The 21771-nt window shown below is 40.9% G+C and overlaps 1 protein-coding gene across 1 annotated transcript; it reads left to right on the plus strand.

Annotated features, from left to right (window-relative positions):
• Positions 1-239: 239 nt before the first annotated feature.
• ccnjl (cyclin J-like) lies at positions 240-20252 on the plus strand. Its single transcript, XM_073486251.1, has 6 exons — positions 240-501; positions 1183-1290; positions 5942-6152; positions 15393-15692; positions 15789-15948; positions 16445-20252. Exons 2-6 carry the CDS (start codon positions 1213-1215, stop codon positions 16968-16970), a joined length of 1275 nt encoding a protein of 424 aa, XP_073342352.1. The 5' UTR covers positions 240-501; positions 1183-1212; the 3' UTR covers positions 16971-20252.
• The last annotated feature ends 1519 nt before the right edge of the window (positions 20253-21771 follow it).

Genomic DNA, 21771 nt, shown 5'->3' on the forward strand with positions numbered 1-21771 from the left:
TGAAATAAAAAAGATAAAGGAACTAAAACGAACAGTGAGGTCATGAAGTAGAAACATATATAGCATAATAGCATAGAATAATAATTAAATGTCACGGTTTTGTGATCAAGCCCGACTGTATGTAGTTCTGACTCTGACGTCGGAAGGACTACAACTCCCAGGTTGGAGGAGGGACCTTCACGTCGAGCGCACGAGCCGCAACAGCAGCAGCTGGTGCAGCCGAGGAGGTTACTTTTGTTACCGCGGAGCCACCGGAGAGAAGACGGCCGAGCGAAACCTCTCGGAAAAGTGCGAACAGTTGGAGGAAAACGGCGCGACCAAACGCCTGTTGCCGGTGTCTGGAGGTGGCAGGTGTTTCGTGAACTTGTCGGCGGATTTGAGCGTTGTGTTTTCACCGAAGAAAAGGAGGTGTTTTTTCTCAAAGTTGAGCCGAAGAGGAGTTCTCTCGTTCAGGATGTCGGACTGAGACAAAGGGGTCTGGGGGGCATTCCCGTCGGAGCGGTGAGTGGCACATGTACTAACCACCGAGATGAAAAGTTCACCAGTGTGCTGCCGTGTTGAAGATCTCAGCCGTGTCTGCGGGGAGGCGTTTAGTTTCGCCGCAGCGTGTTGTTTTCGTGTTTTTAAACGAGTATCTCTGAGCTGGGTGGGCAGTTAACTTGTGTAGCCTCACTGTTTGGCCGCTGTCTCGTGGTGCGGACGCGTTTTGAATGATAACCAAAGTGCGGGGTTTGTTAGTGATAATGTCCTCACACTGAACAACCACGTTACAAATGAGTGACATTATATCGAAAGGGCTGTTTTTTTATTCGTTTGACCTACAGCGTGGTCGAGCGGGCATTTAACAGAGCCATTTAAATTCCCGAGCAGAGAAAATGGCCTATACAGGCAGAGCGACCACTGCTGTGGGGTTAGCTAGGTGTTCAAAAACTTTACCAAAACGACTCTATTTCGCAAAAAAACATTATTACTTTTCTTGCCAGTACAAACACAAGCCTTCAGCTCATAAATTCCTACATCCATTTCAATGAGCAATTTTGTAGAATAACTTAAATAGACCAGATTGTTTTCTCTGTGAGCATCCTGTTTGAAAACTATACATTTTCTAGTTATCCTCACTACTTTTGAGCCAGCATGTCACTTCTCCAGGTGTTTGAACTTTGCACACATCTGTCTCGGCAGGTAAAACTTGATTCTTAAAGTCTCCTCTGGATGGGAAAGATGGAGAGGGAGTTGCATTGGTGGAAAGGACAGCTAGCTGCAGATATCCATCAATCCCTCCGCATCAAGGTGAGTCTGTTCTTATTTCTTTAACATGTTAGGAAACTGATGCTGACTTGCTGGTTGTGTCTGTTTCACAAAGCACGATATTTACATTGAAAATCCTTCAAAGTCTGTGTAGCTTTTTCCATCCTCCAACAACCTAAGAATACCATTCGGCGTTAGAAAAGCTTGGAAGATCTAGGACATTTTAATGACCAAACAATCAATTAAGAATATAAGTGCTGCAGTCATTAATCAATCTGTAGATGAGTGAGAGACATTTTGATGGGATTTACACTTTTTTTTTAATTTTTACATTTTATCGATCAGATTGTTATTTTGAGGAAGATAACTTTATTACAGCTCAATAAAATTCAGCAATTATGGAAATAATCATGACCTAGGAAAAAGACAGTCTTAACTAGAGCCTCACTGATATATCGGCCCATCACAAATATATCAGAATTAGCTGTCTGATATGTGCCAATATAAAAAGAAAATTACATCTTTTAAGAGAAAAGATGTCTTGGTAATTCATAATTATTGAACTCCTGTTGAAGTTTACTTTTTCAGTGCATTAATGTAATTCGGGATAATAAAGATTGTTAACTGTGGAATATCCTGCCTCCATTACACATTTTTGTCACAGATGTTTGATAACCTTTTGAGGGATCATTGCAAAAAAAAAAAACATGTTTAAAGTGGCTGATATATGGATATCAGAATATTTACTCCCCAATATCAGATGTGGCTCCCATGAAGGAGTATCGGTCGGGCTCTAGTCTTAACCAACAGACCTGTGTTGATATTCCACAGCAGCATCTAAGCACATTATACACCACACAATGTACTGAAAGTTAGGGAGAAAATATAATTACATGGTCCTGTTGTCTATTTAAACATGATCTAAATTAGATTACATGGTGGAGTTAAGGCTCATTAATTGAGAATGTCTTAATTAACCTCGAAGCGTGATCATATTTCTTCCCATGTGTCACTTTAATGGAGACATCTGTCACTTGACTGGCATGTTGGAGCTGGGACTCTGCTGCCAGCTTCACGTTGAGGGAGCTGAATACAGATCTGGTTTTAGATATCAGGTGCCTGAACATGCATTGTATGCATGTGTAGAGTGAGGACTGAAGTGTACATCAGACTGTGAATCATATGTTTGTGAGCCTTTTATAATGAGTCATTCGTTTACACACAGGTTTACTCATGCTGCACAATGTCTGACTCACAGTGAGCTGTCAATTAGCCTTAAAATCTGTACGCAGAGCGGGAAACTAAACGACACACCCACTCTTTTCTCATATACTATAATGAGAGAGAGATGGTCTGTCTAATGTTAGGTTCGATTGTCCTATATCAGCATTTCTGGTGAATTCCCAAGCAAGTCGCTTACCACAGTATATAGTGTATCATTGCAGTGCTGCAAAGTTAGAAATGTCTGCTAGTGAACTGAGAAGTGTTAGCTCTTTTATTTTAACCTGTAGCAGACAACATACTGTATATCTGTCTTTGTGTTTTATCTCACAGTTGTTCTGCCAGACCTTTAGAGCATCCTTTCTTCCTGTTTCTAGATACTTTTTGATTGTGTATCTCAAGTTTAGGGCTGCAGCGAACTGTTTTATGATCGATTACACTGACAATTACTTTCATGATTAATTGAACGATGTATGTGTTAAAACCCAAGATTATCTGTTTTGATAGCTTGTTTAATTTGCTCAGCAAATAACTTTAACCATTAATTTATCTTTATTAAAATACCTGCAGATTAATAACTGATGATACTGTTGATAGATAATTGTTGTAGCTCTACTCACAATACATAAAGATACTGAAAGTTTTTCCAGGAAAACAATCTTTTGATTCCTCAGAGGAATAAAGGCTTGATTCTTCTCAGACATGAGCTTACATTTACTTCTCGTGGTGAATTGTGCTGACGACTGAAATATTTGTATTTAAGGTGCTATAACTTGCAACACTGTCAGATCCTATCGGGGTATTTCTAATGCTTTAACACAGCATATTTGATTAGTTGGTAATTCAATTGAAAGGAAATTGGCACTTTTGCTTGAAAGACAACTTAAATGATTTGGATAGACATCTTTATTTTGGTAACAGTAAATAAGTCAATCTACAATAATAAGAAAATGCTTGGAATGAAAATATTAAAAAAATAACAATGAGTATATATATATATATATTAGTTAGGCAGCATAGAAACAGCAGCCATCACTAATATCTAATACAAAGTAATTTGTTTACTAAGATGACAGGATAGAATTAAAGATACTGAGAGGTTTCTTGTGTGCTTTATATTTACCCCGTTTTTGTCCTGAAGGAAATTAATTGATGATAATTATATAATCAGTTGATTATCACAAAATATTGCAGAATAATTGTCTTTCCATTGAGTTATTGATTGGACTCTGACAATGTAAGAGGAATTTTTTATATTTGGTTTATATTTTATGTACTGATCAACTAATCTAAAACATTTTAGAGATTAATTGAAAATAAAAACAATTGTCATTTTCAGTCCTTACATTTTCTGTTTTAAAGGAGCAGACTGCTATAAAACGCTTTACAGTGCTAAAAACTTTTGATGACTGGGGGTGTATGTTTCACAGACGCGGGGTAAACTGAAAGCACGGTAAAATTTGTACTGGTAAAGAACGGTGAAACCAGTGTCAGAGCTGTGTGTAAAAAGGCCTTCGCAGTGTTCAGATTTCCTACATGGCGCCTGCTCCCCCACCGTCTCATCCAGCCTTAATGACGTTTGCTGCAGCGGTAATGCCCTGATGTGGGAGATAGCTGTGGTGTGTAGCATGTGGCAAATTATCAGACATGCAAATCAGGCGGAGGCAGCTGTGGAATCCTTAATTATGGTGCGGGTCCCCCACAAAGGCACCTCTCCACCCCACACAACCCCCCCGTAGCCCCTCCAGACTCAGGCAGCCTCTCCCCCCTTCACATCCACCCCCATTCTCCTGCTGCCCTTGTACCCCCAGACAGACAGATGGACCAGAGGCAGAGGCTGAAGCAGTGGGAGGAGAGGAGAGTTTGGGGAGGATTGGGTGGTATGGGTAGTTGTGGCACCGGGGGTGGAGTGGCTGTATGTGGATTTGGGAGGAGGGTGGCTGTTACTGTTTATTTTTGGATTCCATTGAAGTGTCAGACTGAGCATCACTGTTGTTTTAGTTCAGCTAAAAATAAAAAGTTGACATTTTGTCTGACAGTGTTGGTACATTTTGCCCTCACAGCATAATGTGTTTTCAGGGTTTGTACAAAGTCTTGAAAGTTTGGAAAATTCTGACAGTTTTCAAGATAAATAATGTGCTTGATTTCGTGTATACTCTTGGAAACACTTGATTTTCAACATAATTCGGTGTGTTATCTACACAATCACTCATGTTAACAAAAAATCTTTTAACATTTTACATGACACAATCCTGTCTGCATTGAAATTGGTGAACATTTTTAAGTAATCAAAAACCAAACACTATGAGCAGCTTGTAAAAAAACAAAAACAAAGTGACGATATACATTGATTGCTGTGGGTATAAAGGAATTCTGTAAACTTTATTTTTCGCAGTTGCATTTATAACAGTGTAAAGGTGATGGTAAAGGTATAATTGTTTTTGTTTAGGGACCTTGAAAGTGCTCGAAAAGTGCTTGAATTTCACCCTTTACAGCTGTACAAACCCTGTGTTTTTCTAAGTACTGACTGAATCATGCGTTCTTGTGATAAATACAGAGCCTTAAAGCCACAATGGGGCTGTTGAAGCCAGCTTCAGGTCAGGAATGTTCCTCAACAACAGTCCCGACATGATGTGGATGTTTCTGTATTTCTCCTCTAATATAAGGACCCCTCGCGGTTTGAACTTAAGGAGATTAATGTACCAATCCCAAATCTCTTATTAAATCCAAATCAAAAGCCCTTGTTTTTACTCAGACTCACAAAGAGCAAAAAAACAACAAATAAAATGTTTTTTTGATATAAGCAGCTTAGATACAGAGCAAGTACCATTGCTGTTAGTTTTTTACATGCACTACTACATGTTTTTTTGTTTGTTCCTCTGAGGCAGATTTTGAAACCGGAGCCTTTTGCTCTCCAGTTTTCTGTTGCTGATTGTAAAGATACCCGAGGCTGATTGAATGCTAATGCCCCCGAGTATCTTCCTTCCACTTTGAAACACATGCAGCTAATTGAACATGAATAGGAGATGTGCTAGGGGTGAAACCTAATCCTATCTACTACTCAACCTCCGCTGGAGGAACCATGCCCCCCCCCCCCCCAACCACACACACACTTACGCACAGACCCTCAGTTCTTTGCTCTAAGACCCCTGCAATGACCCATATTAGCTCCTGCTCTCTGCTGCGACGGTGAATTAGATGAAATTGAAATGAGGCTGAAGCATAATCAAGAATTTCTGATGGTAAATTGAGTTTTATTCTTGGTGTGAGTATTTTAGACGCACAGCAGCTCTCCTGTCAGCAGCAAAACCCAGTCAGCAGGAGACATGCATGGCTCACCATTATTATGCATATTCCTTACAACCCCCGTGTTTCTCCATGGCTTCTTCCTGGCCACCCTGCTTCTCTGCTGCTCCTCACACCCCCCGTCATTTATATCCCCCCTCATCCCTCTTCTCTTCTCCCTCTCCAGGAGCTGAAGCTGCCGGTCTACCGGGCCCACTCCCCACAGATTGGCATGCGACGGTACTTTGCAGACTTGTTGGCCATCCTGAGTAATCGCTACCAGCTATGTCCTACAGCACGCCACCTGGCCGTCTACCTGCTGGACTTGTTCATGGACCACTACGATGTGGCTGTCAAGCAGCTCTATGTCATCGCCCTCTCATGTCTGCTCCTAGCTAGTAAGATCATTACATCTCTCATTAATTCCATCTACTTGATTGTTTTATGCTTTAGGTAGCGTTTTGCTTGACTGGAACATCTTTGATTTTCCTCTCAAGACTTGGTTTAAATTGATGTTCGGAAACTACTTCTAAACTAAGATTAGGTTTTGTGTTCTATCTTGAAAAGCACTGTATGTTGACTTGATCTGTTAATGCAGAGGAGCTACACTGCAAATCTTCTGTGTGGGAAAGGGAAATACTGTGACTGTGGTTTATGCACAGATGGCACAAGGTGAAACACTTCCTGCAACAAGGCTAATTTGAGTTACACTCAAGAGACCATAATGGTATTTTTTCCTCCACCTCCACTTTTCAGACTGATCTGATAGGCTGTAATGACAGTTAACTGTAGCTGCAACGCTGGTTTGAAAAGAAAAAACAAGGTTGCCATTGTGTTGGGATGACTGTGCCATTGTTTAAGGAGAAACTGTTGGGGATTTTGTTTGCTTCTGAAGAAAATGTTGTATGTCTTTGAATCCTGGCTGTGCTAACATGTCTGAGGCTGCTGCTGTTACTTTAGTCCCATTCAGTCAGTTTGACATGTACTAATATCGCACCTACTGAGGTCAAAATGCCCTCTAATCACAGGTGTGAGATTTAGTTCTTCTTTTTTTTTTTTTTAACTCTGTCATTGAATGGTTGCAGAGGACAGCTTTTCCCTAATACCCATACTACAATTTTGTCTTCAGGTTTATTTTCCTGTGGCATCTTTCTCTGTGATCAGCTTATGTTTTTATACCTAAAGGATAATTATAATGACGTTCTATATTTTACTTATGAAATCCCACAAAAGACCAAAACCAACAATAGATTGATCCTACTAACAAGTATTTCCTGTATCCAAAGCCAGATGTAGCTTATTCCTCTGTGCCTTAGAGCTTCATTGTTGTCTCAAGGCCACACAATTATACTGGGTGACATGTTCTTTCTTTACATGAACATCTGTAGTTTATTTTGAGACAGTCACACATGGAATGTGATACTGCTGTAAATACTGACTTGAGCACTAAATGTGTTTTAATCCACAGCTGAAAATAGTCCCCAACACTTTTCCTCCAGTTTGAGTAATGTTTGCTAAAATCTACAGTGACCAGCCAGGTTTCAGGAAATTACTGAACCATTTAAAAAATGAAAATGAAAACTCAAACTATAAATTAGATAGATTGAGAGATTGAATGGTTGATTGGATAGAAAAGGGGGGCACTATTTTCATTATTTTCCGGTTTAAGATGAACTACCAAATAACTCTACCATGTGCATGCTGTAAATCAATTTTTGTTACTCTTACTCATGTTATTCTCTGCTTGTACCTCCTTTCTTCCTCAAGCTGTCTGTGTTTCTGCAGGAGTGAGTGATCTGATGATGTAGTCTGATGATGACTAGTAACCAACATGCTTTTCTGCTGTGAAATGTAAAATTGGGTCTCTTTGTGTATCTTTAGTAAAGCAGGTGTGATAATCATTTTTTCCCCTGCTGATGCACGGTGCAGGATGTGTGGTAGTTATTAGTGTCTCTGTGTCTGTCTGGTGATTAACAGACTGTGAGGTTTTCTGTACATTAATGCAGCCCTTGGCATCATGGGTAATTAGACTAATGATGCCGTCAAAGTGGGAGTCTGGAACAGGGCCTGCTCATTTGGGAGGGCTCTGTGTGAGTGTGTAGTCACACACAAGCCATCTTTGCAATCAGAGTGGTTTCTGTGGTGGGATAAATTTGAATATGAGACTTGAAAGAGGTTTTATTTAAAAGCAATCTCCTGAGAATCCAAGAATAGCTTTGAGAGTTTGCGCACGAGTGATATAAATATTATCAAGCCAACCTGGACAGCGGTTCTTTTTCTATTCTCTAATAGATTAATGAGGTTTTTTATTGAATCTTCTGATTGTGGCTCTCTGTTAGTCACACTCTCTCCTCTCTGCTCCTCTGCCTCTGACTCCTCCAGGACTCTAGGGAGTCTCTGCCATGATTGATGAAGGCTTGAAAGGGCGTTTGATTCAAAGTTGTCTTGGGTTTTTATCTGTCCTGAGGTGCTTTGGAATCTGGCCTAGTTATTGAACAGCCTCCCCAGGTCCCTCTGCCTGCCTTTAACAAGCACATACATTGTCTTTCTTAAAATTTTCCTGGCTTCCGCACTCGGTTAATTAATCGCCAGCTCTTTTGTGCCTCTCAGTAGTCACTGCTTAATCCTGTTACTCTATTGTGTGTGTGTTTTTGTGGGTGCTTGTGTGTGCATGTGTTTGTTCAAGGATGAGCTCTTCTTCATTTGCAGGAGTAAGATTATGGTCAGTTTTTTAAACCCATAGGGATTGAGTGTTATTGACTGTTAGGCACTTATTTAGAGACTTCATCCCATTCCAGAAAATCCAATTACTCAAAGAACCCAAAATCCGGTGTAATTTAATGTGAATTTCAGTGGAGACCATTTGTGTATACGCTGAATTCCATTGAAAAACTAGTCAGATTCCTCAAACTTAAGTTTCTTTTGTGTTTCATTCCATGAAGTCCTGCAGGGATCACATCAGTCTTCCTGGCAGATCCTGGTCCCTGAAGTCACAGCTCGGCATACTGCAGCTATTTGTTATGGTAAATGACATCATTGATGTGCCTCTGCTGCCAGCTAGTACAAGAATGTTAGATTTCTTTTGTTCAATGCTCTGTTTATATATTTTGTTAAGTTTCTGTTTGACTTTTGATTGTGGATGCTCTTGTGATCTATTTTGTGGTGGGTCTCTGCTGCAAGTTTTGTTGAAACTAGATTTAATCTATTTTGTTCACTGAACCGGATTCATTCCCTAAACAAAAAAAAACAAAAAAAGAGCATCCTGTGAAATGCACAAGAAGGTTAGTCATATTGACTGCACAGTGCACTTACATAGGCCTTGGAGCCCGGGGGTGGGGTGGAACTGTGTGCTGAGGGGCACCTGCCATATGCTCTCCGAGCCAGGCCTCAAACAAAAGCCCGTCAAATGCAAGCAGGACAGCCAGCCAGGCAGCCAGACCCTTTCCAGAGAGGGGGAGGGGAGCGGAGACTGAGGGGTGGAGGTTGTAGTGTGTGCAGACGTGTGTTTGTCTGAGTGTGTATGGTTTTTGCTAAATGAGGAGATGGTCGCTGTGGCAACCTTTGGATAAACCTATGGACTTTTTTTTTGATTATCTAATTAAAATTCACATTGGAGTGTAATCCATTAGAGAATTTCCTACTGAAAGGGCACTGCTTTACTGCCACATAACCATTTAAGCAACTGGGCTCTGGTGGTGTCCTTTTACCTTTCGCTGGCGGCTCTGTTTCCTCCTCGTTCTCTCACCTTGTCAGGGACAGGCAGAGAGAGCCAGTCCCGGGACAGGCTGGCCAGTAAAAAGCAGCCCCACATCCCTGGGGGGTTGGGAAACGAGGGGAGCGGTACTTCAAAGGCAGGTCGGCTGCTGATGTTAAACAGGGCTGAAAGGGAGGTAGAGGTGGCGGCCTGCAAAATGGGACATGTTAGAACTGAACCACTCAGCAGGGGGCCCTGAAATGTAGATTAATAGGGAACCCACTTCCCCCTTTATCCCCTCTCAGAGGTTTGACAATAATTCTGATGGAATGGTGGGGCTCTTGTAATTAAATGAATTATGTAAAGATGTACGGATGGGTTTGGAAAAGTTAATATTATTCATTATTATCAGGTGCTACAAAAGTACCAGTGCACTTTTTTGTTTATATGCAAGTGCAAATGTTAGAATTTAATTATATTTTGTGTTTTGTTGTGTAACGCCTGAGGCTCCATTTGCCCACACACTCCCTCTGTCAGCCCTCATCACCCATACTGCAAGGTGCTTTACATCTTCAGTCGATGGATCCCCTAAAACGCACCACACACACACATACATAGATACACAGGGCTGGGTTTCTAGGATTCTCCTTGGTCACCCAGGCATTAGCATCAGGGGTCAAGGGTCAGCTGAGGCCTACATTGTGAGAGCTGGCGGGGCCAGGGGTGGCAACATGGAGATTCTGTGATGGAGCTGTGACCAATTTCACACTCCCAATGAAAGATGAACCAGCTAATAAAAAGGGTTTAAAGAGCAGAGGAAATTCCTCCATGCCTGTCAAGTCAAGGAAAAAAAGAAGTGGAGAATGAGGAAGAAATGAAGATCGCTTTAAATCTTCAATCTTTATTGGCAAGAGATTGTCAACATTAAATAATAGTAGACGGTAGATAACTTAAACACAGTTCAATATATCCACATTATTTCCATCATACAGGCAGTCTTGTTGATGGATTCATTTGTAGCTCTGCTTCCAGATGTGTTTCTTGTAGACTCAAGATACGTGCAAGTTTTTCTTCATGGAAGATATCTTCAAAAGTGATAAACTGCTGATGAAATGATGATAAACGGGGGAGCTGTTGTCTCCCAGTTCTTTGTAATAGTTTTTTCAGTGGCTCATCATTGTATTTTAACCAAATATGTCATTTTTCCATTACACTTCCAGAGAAATTAAATACAGTTATGATTTGATATTCACAAATATATGTGATCCATATCCTCTCCAACATATCTGATTTCTGCAACTGCTTAATTTCTAATAGCGGTTTAGGGATTTGTGCATAGTGCATAGTTCATTTGGTCACCTTAAGCCACGTTTCCAGCCAAAGTATCCAAACTAAAATAATGTCCCCAGAACTTAATTTAGATCCTGGTCCCTGTGGTGGAAACCTGCTGAGTTCCTCCAAAGTTTCCTAGTCTCTGCGGAAAGTTCCTGCTGTGCAAATGTGGCTTTACATTTCTTTTAGAGGAACTTAACTACTTTGAGGACCGATGGAAATGCACTAGAATTACATGATGTCTGCAGTGTGAAGAGCAACAGAAACAGAGGCCTTTCTTTGTGTGAGAATACAGCTCTCAGGTTTCCAAACAGCCCTATCACTCGAAACTTCTCCCCACCCCCACCTCCACCCCCACCTCTTTCCCAAACAGCACACCTTGGGGGGAGGCCTTGCATCCCAGCCTTACCTCTCCCTAACCCCCGACCTTTAACTTTCCCCTGTTAACCTGACCTTTTCTCATCATCACCATCACCTGTGGGTGCTATGAGAAAGAAGAGGTTGCAGTGTACGGAAACATAGTTGTGTAGAAGAAAAGGAAGTCTGTTTTTTTTTTTTCTTCATCACTGTTTCTTCCCACATCGCTGCCTAAAGATAGGATCATTTAGCCGCCTGCATTCCAGGTAGACTGAACTCGCAAGAGAGGAATGCACCATCTCTTTCAGGCCACATTCACACAGTAAAACGGTACAGGGGGCTGCATTAGTCTTGGCATGTCTTTACAGGGTATCCGTGAGAAGATGACATACAAATAAGGAAGTCCAGTTTATGGCTCATCATCTAAAACAAGTTGTTTCAGATGTGCAACTTGTGAGGCAAAAATAAAACCGTTGAATGACTACAGTGTTTTCGAATTGGTATGTGCACTTTAATGGTTGGATTGCCCAGTGGGGTATGCTGTGTGTCTGTAACATCAAGTTTTAACAGTTGATATTTAATTCTTGGTCAGATTTGTAGTCTTGTATACATATTATTTCCTGGTCTGAATAGTAACTCAGATAATAGTAGCTTGTATTTTCACTTCCTGTACATCTGCTTGTAATGACGCTTTAAAAACAAATCCTTTTTTTCACCCTAACAATTTGCTTCCTGTTTATAACAGCCTGCACATGCGAAGTGTATGTGAAAGGACATGGGATATACATTCTTAGCATTTTCAACACTGGTGTAATGAGTTGAACTAGGCAGTGGGTAAGTTAAACAAGGGGACAACTTCTCATCTGTTACTTCGTCAATTTAATCAACACTGACCAAGGTGATACATCACTTGACAGTCTTTCATATCACTCATGAGCTTAACCATCCCGTACAGTATAGGCAAGGTGCAGCACACTATGTAGTTTGTAACTTAAATAAGAGAATACAATATAATATATTAAATATCGTTAATGAAATGATGCCAGTTGTTTTAACAAACCAGAAAATAAATAAAGTAATCTACAAAATAAAATAAACCTTCCCAAAGATAAATCTTATTTTATTTATCTTCCAGTTGTGTGGATGGAGATTTTTTTCTTTTTTTAAAAACATTTCCAAAATTACCCATCTAAGTGTGGACTAGGCCTTAGACCAAACAATGAATCAATCAAATAGCTAAATAATAGTTATCCCTAGCCGTAATCAGCACTTCAAAGGATACCTGCCTCTGTTGCTTGATGATGTTGGATTTTACTGCAGATAAAGTAGAAACTGGATCAACTGTTTTTGCTACCCTGTGGCTGCACCCCTGCCGTGCCAACTCATTGAAATGAATGAAACCACTGTTTTGTCATACAGACTGTAATATACTCAGGAGTCATCCCTTTATTCATTAAATGCAACCAGTTTGTGGCTCTAATCATACTGTACTTCTGTAGGTCCCTCTGAAGTTGCTTTGTTTTTTGTTTTTAAACCTTTTGGGCATCTCGTGTCTCTCATGTGCCCAGTCACCCACAGAAGAGTAATGACAGAGCACAATGATGAGATTGACTTGTGTGGTGTCTTTCGTAAGATCAAAGAGGCTGGGCTTGTGAGGAGATTGGGGGCATTGATGGCTTTTTATGGCAGTGTCTGTGTGGACATAGCAGTCTAGCAACAGACAGTCCTGATCAAGAGGATATGAGGGTGAGAGAATGGGGCAAGTGTGGACGAGGCGGTGGAACGATCGTGGTGGGTGTAAACAGCTCTGCTTCATAGTGCTTCCTGTTCTGTTGGAGAGTTGCCATTATTGCCTCTCTGCTAATTACCCCCGTGGCCTGTCGGGCTGCAGACCCCCCTCTCCTCATCCTCTCATTCCCTCCCTCTTCCTCTCTCCTGCCCTGCTTAATGGTCGGTGACAACATCAGTGGTAAAACTCGCACTTGGTAGGAAGACACCCCACTCCCTGAGACGTGGGTTTAAAGAGGTAAATGAGGTCCTTGAAAGACAACCACAATAGCTGTGGCACTATAGTCAATTGTCGTCCACTTCTAACTGGTCAATAAAGCCCTTGTTTTTAATGTTTGGTTGCCATGGTTTTAGATTAGAGGCCAAGATTTAGCCCAACAGAAGGTTAAAATTTCCAGATGGATGCATATTTGAAATAACTTAATAACCTAGCCAGAGGATGCAATACCAAGCAGCAACTGAATGGCACAGTGTGTGCAAATGTATTCTTATACTTAGTCTCATACTAAGCATACTTTGTTTAAATAAAGAATAATTCTGGGTAAAGCTAGAGAAATTTTAGAGCTAGAACTAAATAAGTCAGTCAGACCAGTGTATCTGTCAGTGTTAGCTTATTGCAGACATGAGCGCTGGCATATATGTTTGCTGATAAATAACAAGAAGTAGGAGTGCAGCAGTGCCAGAGATGTTTCCAGTCATTTAGAAGTTGTTGCCATTACATAGCTTGTTTTTTAACTCTTCCACTCACCACATATCAGTAAAAAAAGAGCTCTTTATTGAAGTTAACACTTTAAAAAGGCTCTGTGGAACTTTTGTCTTGTGCTGGAAGTCAGTCGTTAGTTTATGATAGCAGACTCTATTTCTAAACTAACGTTTGCCATGGTTTTTTACTCTGTTAGTGGACCGGGGAGAGGCACTGAGCTGAGGCACTCAAGAACATGCATAAAGTCACATCCTTTGGACTGTTGTGGGATTAACAACCTAAACAACTTAAACAAATCATCCACAGGCTTGTGTAGGCTATTGAGAGAGGCGGGGAAGGTCTCATTTTTATGTACAAATACATAATCAACAAATATATCTGCAATTGCTTTGATAAACCATTAATTAAATGTTGCTAAAAGGGGGCACTTAAAGTGATACCAGAATCAGAAATTGTCATTCTTTTTTATAAAAAAAAACTGTAAATTGGTCCACATATCATTATTGTATTTCACTGTACGTTTTCAATGTGTCCCCACATCTTCCTACTGAAAGCTGTGAGTAGCTAAGGCACATGCTCCAGAGGGAAACCTGACACCCCCTCGCCCTCATTCTTTAAAGTTTGAGCAGAGGAGGCCTGTTGGACCCTTGGATTAAAGGCAGAATTGCCCCTCTTCATTGGTCACATGGACCCTGGGGGCCTCAGGCTGTTGCCATGGAAAGAAGGATGTCTTGGGATGGGGAGGGGGCTCACCATAATGGCTCTGCTGTAATGTCTGCGAGGGTCTGTAGTGAGTGAGAGGGACAGAAATATTAGAGATCGAGCTGACTGGCTTTTTCATAGAAAGTGTGAGGCTTATATAATCCACACTAAGTGCCCCACACTCTGTAAGCCTATAGTGATGCTTCCCTATTAGTGTTGAAGCTCAGCTTTACAGCCAGATGTTCAGTAATAGTCAGCTTAATTGCTAATGCTTAGCAGACACTTGTCAGGTTTTGTTGAAGCTCGAGTAAGTGTCTTTAGGGCTGACCATAAACATTCTCCATGTGGCTGCAGATGATGATATTCATTGTGATACTCAGAGAATGCAATTAATAATCCTCCTTTCGCACAATGAACAAGGCCACATTTTCTATTGAAATGGTCCTTGCCCCGTCTTTTTAAAGGTAATTGATGTATTTGTTGTGATTTTTTTTGAATGAACATTTAAGGATGTACTCATGGGCTTGGGGAAACACGGATCAACATTTTTCACAGTTTTCCTACATTAATCTGGAAAATAATCAACCGATTAATCAACAATGAAAACAATCGTTAGTTGCAGCCATAATGGGATGTATGCCATTTTTAATTGATAAATGCAAATGATTGTTTGTCAAATTTGTTTCGGATGCATCTGTTTCTCAACCAATATGATTGTTTCTCTGTTAAATTTGCATAATGTGTTTTCGTATTATTGTGAAAAACAGAAGTACTGCTTTGATACAAATGTAGGTTTTCAGCCTATAATGTAACCAAATCCAGGATTCAAAGACTGGATGCTAAAATCTACTGCTGTAATGACACATTTCTATCTTGTATACATTTTACAAGCTGAGCACTGTTTGTACAGAGAAAGCATTAGTAGGTATTCATGTGAATCATTGGAATTTAACTGTTTGTGATGCACAAAAATGTTGAGTATGGTTGGTCTGTATTTATAAAATGACAAATGTGGCTGTGGGGTATTTATTAAACACTGTTCCTTATTACTTTTCTTTCCAGGTAAATTTGAGGAGAAGGAGGACCGGGTTCCCAAACTGGAGCAGCTTAACTCTCTGGGCTTCATGTGCAGCCTGAACTTGGTTCTCAACAAGAAGGATCTGATCAAAATGGAGCTTCTGCTGCTGGAGACCTTTGGCTGGAATCTGTGCATGCCCACACCCGCCCACTTTATTGACTACTACCTCCATGCCTCGGTGCAGGAGGGCGACCTCTACAACGGCTGGCCCCTCTCCTCCCTCTCCAAGACCAAGGCCTTCATGGACAAATACACTCACTACTTCCTCGAAGTCTCACTGCAAGGTGGGTTAAGAGGAGGAAGATGTATTGGACTTTGTTTAGCTCATGGTATATGTTTGATCAAAGAAATTATGAAACTCTTTCTCTGTGTTCTTCTAGATCATGCCTTCCTGAGTTTCCGACCATCCCAGGTTGCTTCTGCGTGTGTGGCGGCGTCTCGTATTTGCCTTCAGATTTCCCCAAGCTGGACGACTGCGCTGCATCTGCTAACAGGCTACAGCTGGGACCACCTCACTCAGTGCATTGAACTCATGTTGCTGTAAGGAACACGCACACACTCACACACACTCAAGTGAAGAAAAAAGATCTTAAAGAAAGCCCGGCTATCAGATGAGCCTCTTGAAGTATACTGAGCATCTTAAGTTAGATGGCATCAAGGTCCCTGCCTTTCTGTATTTATGGTTGCCATGGTTTTGGTTTTAAGAAGCCTTTGACTGGCTTATGATGTTGTATGCATCATCTGACTAAGCTTGTCCATCTGATAATCCTAGCTGATAGCCTCACAGCTTTAATAAATATGCACATTTCTTGGCTCGCGGGTGACTGTGATTATTTGTGTGCATCTGTCTAAATGTAATTGTTTGCACATGTTACACTAATTGTGTGGGAGTAAAAAGGCTTGGTACAGACTGATGCTAATGAATTTATGTGAGCAGCAGAGTAAAAGATGAGGCTTTCAGTCTAACACTCTACTCTCTGTCTTAAGTGTGGATTTATTTGAAATCTTTATTTATGTGTACCTTTCCTTTCCACAGTGCTCATGACAATGACGTTAAAGAGGCCAACAAGACCAAATCCACTCCTCCTCACCGACCCTCCTCTCTACAGTCTCAGCCCCAGACCTCCCACCTCTCTCCAGTGTCAGCCATCCAGAGACCAGCCTCATCCTCCTCCTCCTCCACCACCTCCACACCACAGCTGCTCTTTCAGCCAGATGGCTTTCCACATCTTTCCCAGCATTCCCCGTCCCTCTCCCAGCTGCAAGTGCTAGCTGACTCCCAGGCTTTGGGGCCTGTGGTGAACATGTCTCAGGACTTCCTTCAGAGCCACAGGATGGGTCTCCTTACTGGGGCTCATTCCATGACTCCTGGGGGTGGGTTTCCCTCCTACCCAAGCCTCACCTCTGGTCTCCAGCCGGGTGCTCGTGCGCTGCCGCTCCAGGGTCCCATTTCTGTTCAGATGGCCCTTGCTGGAGAGCCACGTCACTGTCTGAGTATGGCCTACAGCGGGAGTTACCTGGGGGCTCATCACACTTTCACAGCCGGCTGCTTTGACAGGTGACGCCAGGAGACGGAGAGGGAACACAAACCCATGCGGGAGTTCACTGCTATGCTTCCGTCCCAAATCCCTACCCCGAAATATCCTTTTACAGATCTCCTCTCTCTCTCCGTCAGCTCCGCAACATCATCAGCTTGTCCAGCTCCCCCGTCCCTCTCACAGAGACGCCTCAAACGCAAGCAGAGGTCTAAAGGCAAGACCGACCCGGTGGAAATCATCACACTGACGTGACAAATGCTCCACGGGCCCGTGTGAAAAACTGAGGCATTGCAAGAAATGTATTCTGAACTGGTTTTATAAATCTGTGTTATTATGAGACTGTCATCACTGTGAATGAGATGAAAGCAGCAGTGTGATCACTGAACACCCACCTCATTCAGTGCCTGTTCTCAGTTGAGTGAAAGCTGAGCCAATTTTAGAAGTGCACAGAACAAAAAGTATCTGTGATAAGGATATCTTGCTGCTCAACATAATTTTTTAAAAAATATTTGTAATCCAAAAAATGTAACCCATTTTAGAGAGGAAAAATTGGCAGTTATTATTTCTTGAGCCAACATTTGAGAGAGATGGAAGAAGAAATAGATGCTTGTCGCTGACTTGGCAGGTAGCACAGAAGCTGTTGTAGGTCAGTTTTTTTTGTTGCGTTTCCTGAAAGTCTGCGAACATTGATCTGACTTTTGTATTCTCTGTTGGAGCTGAAGGCCCCCTCTGGGAATTCCTCACCACATCAGCCCTCAGAGGGGACGAAGAATTCACTGTTTTGAGCACAGCAGGTGAAGTCCGCAGTTCGAACAAGCCTGCGGTGTCTTTTTTTTTTTCCTTTGTCCTCGTCATCTCTTCTCTCCCATCTCCAAAGTCGAGCCTCGTGGCAGAGCCGTCACACACCTGGCTGGCAGCTGCAGGCTTTGTCGTACTAAAGTTTTAATTTCAGTCTCCGGCACCACTCAAAGATTTTAACACAAACTGATGTGACTGGACCAGCACGGTGAAGGAGACATGGATGTCGGTTTTGTATTGTACATATGAATTGCTGCTGCCTTCTAATGAACTGATGGTTCTGTGTCTGTGTTACTGACTCCAATGTTTACATGAACCACTAAGTATCAGGGAATTGAACAAGATTACTTGAATATGATGCCATTGAAACATGCCATAGCTTTTATTTATGATGACTCCTTTTTTTTTCTTGAGCTTGATTTTTTTGTTTTTATTTGTTTGATGTAGTGTAGCTTTTTATACCAGCTTAGAAACACATCATTTACTAATTATAGTTGTTTTGTACCTGATTATAGAAACTGTATTCAGGCTCAGGTTTCAAGGCTGAAACTAGCAGCCTTCTCATTATTCTGTGCTTTTATGCTTTAAAGTGGATGCTAATGCAGCATCTCAGGGGCTGGAATATTCCCCTTCTTCATCACTGGACCGTACTCTGCTTACAAGTCAGTAACTGAATGCATCAAACAGTCGGTTTGCATCGTAGTGGAACAACCTCGTGGTCACTGGTCTCACACACAAACATCTGTAGCCAGTCGGCGGTAATTGCTTCCAAGATTTCTAAAGCTGCAATGCCCAATCTTCCACTTCCTGTTTAACTCTAAACACGTCCAGATTCCCAGTGTTGGTCACAAATGTTGCCCACTAGTTACCATGGTGATACTTTAAAGGTCCAGTGTATATAATTTAGTGGCATCTAGCCATGAGGGAGCAGATTGCAGTCAACTCGTCTCACCCTCTCCTTCAGTGGGCATGAAAGGCTCTCCCTAGATCCAGTGGCAGGCTCATTCTAAGGTAACAAAAACACAACGATTCTTATTTTCAGGTGATTAAACACTAATGAAAACGCGACTATGAACATTATATTCCCTTTTCTGCCAATATATCCCCCTAAATCCTACATACTGGACCTTTAAATGACTGTGGATCCTGGGATGTTGTCTGTACTGAACTGTGGCTGAATTAGGGCTGCAGGAATTATTTTCCCCAATTAATTCTTTTTATAAAAACATAAAATTGACAGAGAAATAGTGAAAAATGTCTTAATAGTTTCCCACAGCTCATGGTGATATGTTTAAATGGTTTGCTTTACATGGCCAGCAGTCCAAAACCCAAAGATATTCAATTCTTGAGCATTTATGACAAAGAAAAGCAGCAAATTGTCACATTTGAGAAGCTGGAACCAGAGAATTTGGGGCATTTTTGTTTTAAAAAAAAAAAATTGAAAAAGATGACTTTTCTGTACATCCAATAATCGATTCATCTGCTAATCACGTAGCTCTGCTGTGGACCCCAACTTCTGAGATGACTGAACTGAATCTAAAAGCCCCTCAGTAAGCTTGACTTGGTTGCCATTTCTCACCTGAATCTGAATTTTGTGTGTAATTAAGTTCTGACTTGATGCTTCAAACTGTTCTGCTGTGGACATTGGACATCTAACCATGTTGGGCCACGTCCTCAGCAGTTGCCATGCTTGAGCTGTGACCCTAAAATTCTCAGTAAGACGTGTGCATTTCTCAGATAACACTACATGAAGCCTTGTGAAACACTTAGACTATTACAGTCATGAATCACCAATCGATGTTTGTTTTCCCACCACTGAGCAGGGCGTGTCATTGTGCTTCTCAGTGATATGAACTCAGATACTATGCCTTTTGTTTTAACTTTATGTACAGTTTTGTTATGTTTTTATTACATTCCCTTTCAGTGTATTTTAGTTAAAGCTGTTTGTGGTTCTCCGATGAATGCTGTTGGTGTGAACTAGACTTCTTTTTTATTTTTAGAGTTCAACTTTTCCTCATAATTCATGAGCAACTTCTCACTGAGGCGTCAATGGTGCAATATGTTGTTTTTCTGTTGAAACTGACCACAGCCATCACTGTCTCGTGTACACCACTGGTTCATCTTTTGTAACTTATTTTTGATTATTGTGTGATTTGACTTGCTGTAGCTTGATCTCCTCTAGAGAGCAGTGGGCTCTGAACACAATGAATATGTTGCATATTGCAGCCACCTCCTTCGAGTGATAGATATTACTGAATGATTTTGTCTTTTAGCTGTTAGCTGAGATTTACCCTGCATTTTTCCCTCTTGTGAAAGGTGCTGATGTCACTCACACCAAACAACACTTTGTCTAATGTGATAGTGATGAAACAACACCACAAACTTCCAATTTATATTTTTCTATTATTTTGTACCAATTTGTAGTCTTGGTTTATGTGACACGGACTGATAGAAGGAATTCTTTTATCGTAATGTGCCATGGAAAAATAAACACACACATGAACTGAGTTTCTGAGGGCTGTGTTTCTTCACAGGAGGCATGACAGAAGTAGTGCCTGCCTGCAGCTTTAAGGGAACGGATGCTTTCCACTGCATTTATCAGTATCAGTAGGAAGTCAATGCAGCAGCTCCAGTGTGAAGCCCACACACAGTCCTCCAGCTGTGACCACATGCTGTCAGTGCAACACATTATTCATTTAAACAGTGGAGAACCACCAAACTAAAGCCAGTGGTGGACAGTAACTACATTTACTGAAGGACTTTACTTAAATACAGTTTTGTGTGTATTTTCCATTTAATTTTATCAGAGGAGTTAAATGTAAAAGGCCTCCTTTAATGCAAAGTTTTTTTATCATGTCGAGTCAACATAAATAAATTAAACTTGGTCTGATGAAATTGAATTAATTTAGACTTACAGCATACAAAATCCTTGTGTGTTTATTCAGTTAAGTAATGCATTTCAAATTGGTTAAAGGTGCACTATGTGGTTTTGGGGAAGAAATTTTAATTGGAAGAGAAAAATCTTTATTGATTGAGTTCCTTGACTATAAACAAACTACAGTTTCATACCATTTTACTTTACTGCACCTTTCTAGTTTTCTAGTTCTGGGGATCATATTTCAATATGAGAACAGCTTGTTTAATCAGTTAAGGAAAGATATTCATCAAGTAAATATTTCTGAGTTTGTATTATTACCTTATTAATTTTTTAAATATTACCTTTCTGGGTTTGAATTAAATTTTCCAAAACTACAAAGCACACCTTTAATAAATCACACAACTAGATTTTTTATTTATGCATATTTAGTCGACATGATAGAAAAGCTTTGCACTACATGTGACCCTTTACATTGAACTCATGTAATAAAATTAGATGGAAACTGTATAATAATGTTTTACATTATTAATACAAAATAAGTTTACATAATTAAAATACTGACTGACATTATTTCAATACTCGTGATATGACGCATTTGAAGATACTCCAAGAAATGACACCACAACAAGTAAATGTAGGCGATGGCGGACTCTTTGTACTGCAGAGTTCAAACCTTATTCTGTGTTGTTGCTACTTTTTCTAAAGTAAAGGATGTTCGTACTTTTTCCACCACTGACTGAAGCACAGTTTGTGTTTGAAGTCAAATGAAAAGCATGTAATCTGTCATACCCACACTCATAACCATGGGTGGAATAGTTAATCCATGAGCAGAACTACTTTTCTAACCACAGACAAAGTTATTATTCAGCATCTGAGACACAAGTTCAGTCTCTCATCTGCATCTTCATTCCGCCTCCCCGGCTCAGTCACAGCGGTCTGTGTTTGACAACATTTTGATATATAGAAATCTATTCAGTGCCGGGGCTCTCTCACACACATAAGACATTATACTCCTATACAATGCTTGCAAATTGGCCGCCTTTCTCATGTCGGACACAGTACAGTGGACTGTGGAAGTTTTAAATCACAGCTCTGTTCTCTCAAACAGCAGAATATTTATTTATCATGAAACCGAGGAGTTGTTTGGTA

This window comes from Pagrus major, chromosome 18 (genome assembly GCF_040436345.1).
Source record: "Pagrus major chromosome 18, Pma_NU_1.0".
Classification (NCBI taxonomy): Eukaryota; Metazoa; Chordata; class Actinopteri; order Spariformes; family Sparidae; genus Pagrus; species Pagrus major.

Coding starts and splice junctions, on each gene's coding strand:
- ccnjl (XM_073486251.1), top strand. CDS start 1,213: ATGGGAAAGATGGAGAGGGAGTTGCATTGGTGGAAAGGACAGCTAGCT. Junction 6,153..15,392: donor CTCATGTCTGCTCCTAGCTA/GTAAGATCATTA, acceptor TTTTCTTTCCAG/GTAAATTTGAGGAGAAGGAG. Junction 15,949..16,444: donor TGCATTGAACTCATGTTGCT/GTAAGGAACACG, acceptor TCCTTTCCACAG/TGCTCATGACAATGACGTTA.